Below are 9,007 nucleotides of genomic sequence, written 5' to 3' on the forward strand. Positions count from 1 at the left end.
GCATGGGAAATAGATGATTAAGGGGGTAAAAGGGGCTGGTGACGCAGCAACAGGTTGCTGGTGAGTGTTCTTACCTGGCTGTGCCTATCCTGTTTTCTCCGTTAACGCCATTCCTCACCCTCTCCCTGGGAGAGAGGACTCCATTCCGTGCGCATGGAGGTCCAAGTGCCAGCAACTGGCGTGGGGCCTTGGGTCACAGGGGCTGTACGGTTGGAGTGAGTGGGAAACGACTGCCGGCAACTGCCGAGTGAGGTGGTGGGTCAGTGTATGAGTACCGAGCCAGATCTAGCCAGCAAGTAGGATAAGGGGTCTGGGAGCCAGGTACTGAAGCAGCCCTAAGTCTGGGCTGGATAGACATCTATTTCTGCATGAGGCAACTGCAGGGACTGGGAGGTCCAGGCTAACACAGAGGGTCTGGGGGGGTCAACTGAGCCCCGTTTGTACATGTCTGTGTCCCTCTGTGGGCAGCAACCAGAAACAAGAGAGGCTTGAAGGGCCCGTTACAGGTTAGGCTCGTGTCTGTGTGTGCGAGGGTGGGCTATGGCCATGTGCCAGCTACTGGAGCAGACTGCTGACCCAGAGGCCAGCTCAGATGAACAGATCCTCCTTGCCCAGTTACTGGAGGGTCCACAGCTTGTCTGCGCGTGTTTATTTCCCACTGACAGACCTTCATCCTGCTCAGCCGGAGAGGGACCGGATGAGGGTATCGATGCTGGTTGTGCCAGTGCTGAATGCTGATGTGCACGGGTAGCGTGAGCACATTGTGTGCGTGTGCACACACTTACTGGGAGTGCTGGCTTAGCCTTGCTGCTGCTTGTACGTGGGGGCATGAAGCTGTAGCAGCCTTACTTTTATTGGGCAACCCCTTACAAACAGTGTTCTTAGGAAAATACGGTTAGTATTTCTCAGCTTTTGCCCACGTACTGTTAAGAACATCAGGATTGTGCAGTGTGGGTACAGGGGACCAGAGGAACTCCACCAGTGAAATACATGGGGGCATAAAGACGATAGATGCTCGCTTTCTCTGCCCAGGGCTACTCTGCTACTGACTCAGGAAAGGAGCTCTGAGAGCTGTTCCAGTTCTGTGCAAACTGGTGGTGTACTGAGGCCCTGCTTCACCCATCCTCCCTGAGCAAGCAAAAACCAATTTAACAGGAGGTGTAGCGTAAAACATGGTAACTTACCCCACACCAGTATAGCTCTGGTCGACACTTGCCTCAGGATACAGCAGAGCAAGGTAGGAACGCCAGATGGAAGATCCTACAGCTGGCAAAGCAGAGCCTAATGCTGTGGGCAGACCGGGGAGGAGAGGTGACTGGGAAGACGGAACAAGCTACAGCATCAGGAAGGGGTGGAGAAGGCGACAAGATAAGAAAGCCTTGCTCTCTGTTACTTCAGGAAATGCTGATTAGAATGTATTTATCCAGCTGGCATCAAGTTAACGAGGCACTCACCCTCACAAGTGCCTGCTCAAGTCCCTGGGTTCTTTGGGAGGGGAAATGCTCACCTGGAGCAACAAGTGATACGATTTCTGGCTCTGGGAAGACATAAACAACACAGAATTTCTTTTCTGGCTATCTTGTAACTCAGTTTTCTCAGAGCAGGCTCAGGCCAGGCCACAGATTTTTCCTGTAGATGGCTGATCCTTAGAGTCACATCAAGGAAACTCAGTACATCAGGTAGCATGGCACAGCGTTAAAGAAAGGGTGGAGAAGAGGAAGCCCTCTATTTTATGAACCTAGATATACCAAGTGAACAATGTTTTTTCAATTGTGCTAGCCAATTATGGCAGTATCTCAAAACTTTCTGCCTGTTACTATCTTAGGTTAAAGTAATTAAGCACAGGTTATGGTAAAACTTCCTTTTTTTTATTGAAAAACATGGGTGGGAGTAAAGACATTATTTACACAATTTCCAGGTGCAGCTCAAGACAAGAACATATGACCAGCAATATGATAAAAGGATGTGGGTCCGATACAGAATTATGGAGGTTACTAAAATAGCACAACTTCCTGGTAAACATGGACCTTCAGATAAGATCAGCAACTGAAATGAGAGAAAATGAGAGAATGTAAAACAAAACATCTGGTATTTCTCTTTCAGGCACAGCACACCAGTTCCTGACTGGAGGAGGGCAGCAGCCTCGTGGGGGCTGGCCTGCACTCACCATTCATGGGCATCTCGTCTATCTGGGTGGAGTAGTACTGCTCGATGTCTCGCAGGATGCGGATGTCGTCATTCTTCACAAAGTTGATCGCTACACCTTTTCGGCCGTATCTGCCTGACCGACCAATTCTGTGGAGGCAGAAGGCAAGTGCGAATGGAACCACCTTGGGGCAGGTAAGGCAGCCACACTCCCCCAAGCAGAGCCCACGCTTACCTGTGTATGTAGAGCTCTCTGTTGTTGGGTAAGTCGTAGTTAATGATCAGGGACACCTGAGGCACATCCAGGCCTCTAGCCCAAACATCTGTTGAAATAAGGACTCGGCTGCAAAGAGAAGGGGACAGTTACAGCTGTTCCACCTGACCGAGGTCAGTGTGAGAGCTGGGAAGTCGTTATCCCCAGCACAGGGCATCCCCTGCTATTCTGTGCTCCTCCCCGCCCACAGCACACTGGCAGCATCCACACTTTTGCTGCAAGGAAAGCTGTCCCAGGCAGCATTGCCAAACTTCAGTGAAGACAGATGGTACCGAGACAGCTTTGATCTTTCAGAAAGAGTATGACACTAAGAATTTAAATGCAGAGACAGAGCCCAAGTATTTTTCGTCCTTGAGTTATTTCAAATGCAGCAACTCCCAACCTCTTCAGCAAAATAAAAGAGACTAATTCTACGCCTAGAAGTCTGCCACTTTCCAAGGAGGGATGCTCAGTCTCCCAACCCTGTGATAGGGGTTGATGGGAATCAGAGCTCTTCCTAATTTAAGCTGAACAAGCCCTTCAGAGAGGAGAGGTATTAGGGGTTTCTGAGGGCCGTTCCCTTCAGGTGCTAGAAGCAATCCTGCCCTGAGGTAGCAAAGCTATAAGCAACGTTGTTTAAGGCACTTACCTTGCGCCAGATCTGAACTCTTTCATGATGGACTCTCGCTCCTTTTGTGGCATGTCCCCATGCATGGATGAAACTGTGAAGTTGGCTTCTCTCATCTTCTCTGTGAGCCAGTCTACCTGTGCACACAGCCAAGCAGCCTGGATTAGCTCTTTGCTCAGGACAGCCGAATGCACTGGTTGTGCTTGGAGAATGTTTGCAGAGACATAAGCTGGTAAGGACTGAGAGACACTTTAACAAGCATTCTAGAGCTAAAGGAAGTAAATAATCCTTACAAAGCATCGGTGATATGATACAGGGCTCCTCGAGCCCTGAAAGGAAAGGAATTAAGGGCATTTATTCAGAAATTGTGGTTTTGTTTCAGGGATGATAAGCAATTAGAAGAATAAGCACATTCTTTCTTAATCAGTTCTACTCCTCTAAAAAGGCAATTCCTGCCAACTGTATCAGGTCTGCCTATAACCAGTTGTTGAAGATAGGCACATCCCAAAGACAAACATTTAACCTCTGTTCTTACTAAGCTATTCCCAAATGGGGAAACAACCAGACCTCGTAACTGGGCTTGTCCCAGCATTCTCCTCTGAGTCACCCTCAGAAAGTTACATGCCCATCTGATGACTGCTGTACCTTTCTCTTGGTGTTACAGAAGATGACAGCCTGGGTGATTGTGAGCGTGTCGTAGAGATCGCACAAGGTGTCAAACTTCCATTCTTCCCTCTCCACAGCCACAAAAAACTGCTTGATGCCTTCGAGGGTCAACTCATCACTGTAGGGAAGAACAACAGCCACACCACAAGTAGGTGAATACATACAACGCAGTTAGAAGGACTGGGTGTGCTTCAGCAGGGATCACACCTCTGCCCTGTGTGCTGTGGGTCGCTGAGTCTATACACAAGTCCAAGTTGTTCTAGAAAGTCCCTGGAGAAGTCTGCTCTAAGACCTGCTCAAACTAAAAAGGTTCAAGCTAAGACTAAGAAGCCTGCTTGAACGTGACCTGTGCAACAGAGACTAGAACTGGGGCACCCTCTCTGCTCTAGACAAGACAGGTTCAAAGGGAAACATTTCTGTTCCCATCCTTCTAACATTCAAGCTTCTTGACAAGAGAGACTGAAGAAAGGTAAATGGGGCAGTGTAAGAGATCAGGCAAGAGGGAGGCTCCTCCTGTGAGGCTGCCTACGCTTACTCTTCTTGACTCCTGGTGAGTTCCAGCACCTGAGGACCTGTGACACCACCAGACATAAGCTACACCTCCAAAGGCATTCAGGATCGGTCAGCTAAAGGCTTTTCTGGTTTGCTATGTAATAGCAAACTAATGGAGGAGGCCTACACAAATCCTCTGGAGGAGCACAGGCATCGGGTAGGTGTGAAAGATGGATTTCCAGGAGGGGAGACTGCTATACATGGGGAGGATGAGGGGGCAGTCAGGCTGAGCAGCAGCAAACAGAACTGGACAAGGTCAGAGAGAGGAGTCGGCCTCTGCTGGAAAACCGGACATGAGGATGTCTGCAAACACCTAAGCAAACTGCAACGGTGAGAGGGAATGAGAGAGAGACTCCACACATTTAAATCCGTTAATACTGTCATCTGCCTAGGGCTGAGCCAACTCAAAAAGCTCCTATTCTTTCCAAGGAAACTGACTCACCGTTTCACCAAGATGCGAATGGGGTCTGTCATGAATTTGTTGGTCATCTCCAGAATTTCGTGAGGCAAAGTGGCGCTGATCAGAACCACCTGTGTAGCTGGAGGCAAATATCTGTACACATCATAAATCTGCTCCTTAAAACCTGAAAGGCAAAGTAAGTAGCACAGCACAGTCAGCACACCTTTCTCCCAAATACCCTGCTCTTTCACAATTAGATTTGGAATTCAGTACTGGGCCTATGCTATGAGATGAACATTAAGGAGTGAATCAGTAACTCAAAGACAGTGTCACAGATTGCTCATCCCTTCCTCATTTTCTCAAACTCACTACAACGTGGCCATGGTACACAGTAAAGTATGAAAGGCAGTGCTCAAGCACACTACAACTAAATCAGACACGGCATATTAAGTAGCTTAACGTGTTGCAGCCTATAATTAATATAATCATCTCACTTTGGCAAAATTAATTGTTTTTAGAAGCAGGACCGCTGGCTGGGACACGCTGGAATCTCAAAGAGGTGAGAGGAAAGGAAGTAAAAGGGAGACAGGCATATTACCTTTATTGAGCATTTCATCTGCTTCATCCAAAACCAGCATTTTGATGGCACGAGTCCTTAAACTTCGACGACGAATCATATCTGTAAGATTTCACTTTGTAAGATGAAAAGGCTCTGAAAGCAAGCGAGCCTACACTGCTCCCAGCCACTGTCAGGGTATTTCGCTGGAGGGACAGGCACTTCCTCTGTTGCCAACAGAGACTGGCGTTTGGTGATGGAAGGCACACTCAAGGGCCACAGCGTGCCCACTGCTCCCTGCAACCTCAGGGGATGTTCCTGCAGCCCGGCTAAGGGAGCACCGACTGCAGGGAAGCTCTGAGAGGCTGAGCCGTGGGCTGCTGTCTGCTAACTGCACTGGACAGATGACCCACAGTAACTGTAGCTGGATGTGAGAAATGCAGAATGATATACATGAACTTTTTGTCAATAAACTGGGCAAATCCACATCCTATTTGAAAGAGCACATGGCTTTGTGTAACCCCTTACCACCGCAGCAGAAAAGTGTTTGCTATTAGTGCTGTTCAACGCCAGCCCAGTTCCGCAGCTGCTCTTTTTTTTTTTTGCATTTGTGGAGACTAGCTCTATGTTCTCCCAGTTAGAGGTGCTTGTGTAAGAAAGTACTGCCTGTTTCTGAGAGATCCAGAAGATGTGAGCTTGAAGGCTAATGCTATTACTATGGTAACTACCATGAACAGTAAATATAAAATTCTTTATGCAATGAAACCAGAAAGTACCAGCTGCAAGTGCACCTGATTTAACAAAGAAGAGAGCGATAGCCAGTACACAGAAAATGGGGACCTAACTTTGACATTCAAGTAGACCCAGCTCCTATCTCCTCCAAGACCCTGAAGTTATTTCCTGGGATTGTAATATTTTGTCCTTAAAAAATGCTCTTGGTTCCCATGCCACCATATAGAAAAACAATTCAACAAAGAAAAGCAAAATATAAACAAAGGAAATCTAAATGCTATCCCCATTGATTTCTCTCTAGTCTTTTCCAGACACGACTACAGTTAGGTTGTTACCTTGTTATACTTCACATTAATGTTACACTAACGGTGTCACAGTAAATGTTATTTTCATGCTATTTCAAATCTAAGTGCACAGAAGTTGCAGGAGGTTCTCGTGGCTCAACTCAGGTCTGAAGCTGGAGGTGATGCAGCCTCTCACATCTCCTTACCAAACACACGGCCTGGAGTGCCAGCAACAACATGCTGCCCATAATCCAGTTTTCGGATATCTTCACCCACGTTGGTCCCTCCAATGCAGGCGTGACACTGGACATTCATGTAGTCTCCCAGAGCAAGAAGACCCTGTGTTGATACAAAGGAATGGCTTAATAACTGAGCTCTCATGAAGTTTGTATTTGTGAAGAGATGCAGGTCTGCACAGTGTTTTTTTTTTAAAGAGATGTAAACATAAGCAGTTAAGAGGGATTTTTTTAACGTCTGTTACCCAAACCTCCTCAACACCAGGCTTTCAAACACTGGGAACTCGGTTCCCCCGGGATCAAAACTGCTTTAAAAGTGCCGTCCTTAAAAATTCAGTTAGGAATGTGTAAAACCTTAGACTGCTAACCAATGTGGTCAAGTAAGCAAAACAGCCCTTTACTGGAACTGCTTATTCCTCTCAGGAACAGAAAGAAAAAGCAGCAGCTGTGCTTTGAGCTCTGCTGGGGAACAGCTGAGAATCGGCCCTAGACCTTGCGAGTGCCTTACAGATGGTGATTTAAATGCTCCTACCTTCTGAATCTGTACAGCCAGCTCCCGAGTTGGTGCCAAGATCAATGCCTGGGTCTCACGAACCTGATTAAAACAGGTGATCACATGGCAGTTAACCACAAAGCAGATAATCCAAGCATAACAGAGATTATGGATCCCACAGTACCCTGAAATGTCACATCTGAAAGACCAATCATAGAATTTTGTCCTCAAATCTGGTGTTTGGAAGGGTCAGCACACCTAGAAGGCTGCCCTCACACAGAGGATTTACACAGTAACTGCCTGTTAATTAAGTTACTTTGGAAAAGACAGCACTTAAGCAGTTCCTTGATAGCTCATTTTTAATTCCAACCTAGTTTCTGAAAACAATTGTAAAAATGTGTACTTTTCTTGTAAAAGAATAGAAACAAATTTACATCACTGCAGTTCTGTATCTTCAGATAAAAACCTTGCACTGCACAAGGATTTTGAGGTAACGTTTTAAAGTGTCACATTTGAAAAATATTATGAGCACTTTACAGAAATGAAGCAAAAAGCTGACATTTTCATTTAGAACATGCAACATTTATTTTTATGTCCCCTGGCAGTGACAGGTGAATAACAATTTAAGCTTTATTTAAGAGGGTACCGGCCCACAGAAAATCATCATTTTATTCAACAGCATCTACACATTCAAGTTATACTTAAAAATCTGGACAGACACGATACCCTTCACTAGTACAAAAGCAAACATTTGTCAGTCAAAAATATAGGTTTGATTCTGTGCAATGTGCATCAACTCTTCAGACAGGTTGCTGATGCTGTCAGGACTGTCTGAGGACAATTCTGCCTGCTGAAAGATTAATTTAGCCCTCTAATATGTGAAAGAGGGCAGCTGTTAAAGCCAACTTTATAATTGCAAGACTTTATCTGAACTTATTTTGCCAGGGTGGCTTTAACAGTTAAATTGTTACAGAGTAGAGTCTAGTGAAATCTTCAGTCAGAAACTTGTCTGAAGCTCACTGCCCATAATTAAAAGATTTCAATGTAAAGCTTCACTTATTCACGCTAAAAACAAACATGTTTATGATGAAGACTAAACCAATTCAGCCAAAAATAATTTTTAGCATGTGGCATGAGATTACCTGTATATCCAGGCACTGCAGAACAGAGATGGAAAACGTTGCTGTCTTCCCTGTTCCTGACTGTGACCTGAGAAACAGATGTCTGGTGAATACCCTGGATGTCTGGACATATATAGGCAATTTCAATATATTCCACCCCTCTGCTCTTTGCTATTCCTTCACTGCAAAGAAGTCAGTATTGCCAACAGTGTATCTGACAAAGTTTTGTTACGATCACAGTGTCATCTGCAGACAAACAGTTTTGAGAACTGCAATATCAGGGATACAGCACTCTGTTGCAGGGTCTCCAGCTCTGGCATGTTTACTCCTTATCAGATCAGCATTTTAACTTTCTGCAATTTGTCATACATGACTTTTTTTTCTTTTAAAGTACATGGTAGGTAAGCCAATACGATTTGGATGGCTAGCAATTCCCACTAGTGACCCAGGAAGGATTTTTTTTCAGTGGGATGCATATTCTTCTTTGTCTCTAGAGACACAATAAATTTCCTTCTGCTTACTTTTTCCCTTGATTGAGACTGTAGTTGTTTCTCTGTTTTCCAGCAAAGTCAGAGAAATATTGGCATGAGTCTCAGAGCCCTATGCATTAAGACATAATATCTTGGCTGGATCTTTACCACAGTGACATAACTAAGCCTCATAAACTTTGACGCTAACAACTGCTGGCATCACAGCCCATGTGCAAGTTAGCCAGTTTCACCCCGTATCACTCATGCCGTAATGTCCTTAACGCTGCCGTGCAGCAGCCCAGGACCACGGGTGACAGACCTCGCTTCCAGCTTAAAGGCATCGAGTGAGACCGACACCCCCTCGGGGCCCAGGGCCTCCCCACCCGCGAGCAGCCCGCGCCCTCGCCGGCAGCCCCACTCACTGGGCGATCACGTCTCTCCCCTTGATGATCTGCTTGATGGCTCTCTGCT

At 46.1% G+C, this 9,007-nt stretch overlaps 1 protein-coding gene across 1 annotated transcript; it reads right to left on the bottom strand.

Annotated features, from left to right (window-relative positions):
• Nucleotides 1–1,846: 1,846 nt before the first annotated feature.
• Nucleotides 1,847–9,001, bottom strand: EIF4A3 (eukaryotic translation initiation factor 4A3). The gene is made up of 11 exons (XM_009701815.1): nt 8,959–9,001; nt 8,088–8,154; nt 6,985–7,047; nt 6,423–6,555; nt 5,243–5,323; nt 4,687–4,828; nt 3,672–3,810; nt 3,048–3,163; nt 2,381–2,488; nt 2,168–2,295; nt 1,847–2,046 (listed from the first exon to the last, which is right to left on the bottom strand). Exons 4-11 carry the CDS (start codon nt 6,529–6,531, stop codon nt 2,030–2,032), a joined length of 840 nt encoding a protein of 279 aa, XP_009700117.1. The 5' UTR covers nt 6,532–6,555; nt 6,985–7,047; nt 8,088–8,154; nt 8,959–9,001; the 3' UTR covers nt 1,847–2,029.
• Between the last annotated feature and the right edge of the window lie 6 nt (nt 9,002–9,007).

This window comes from Cariama cristata, unplaced genomic scaffold, assembly GCF_000690535.1.
Source record: "Cariama cristata isolate BGI_N322 unplaced genomic scaffold, ASM69053v1 scaffold14060, whole genome shotgun sequence".
NCBI classification, from domain to species: domain Eukaryota; kingdom Metazoa; phylum Chordata; class Aves; order Cariamiformes; family Cariamidae; genus Cariama; species Cariama cristata.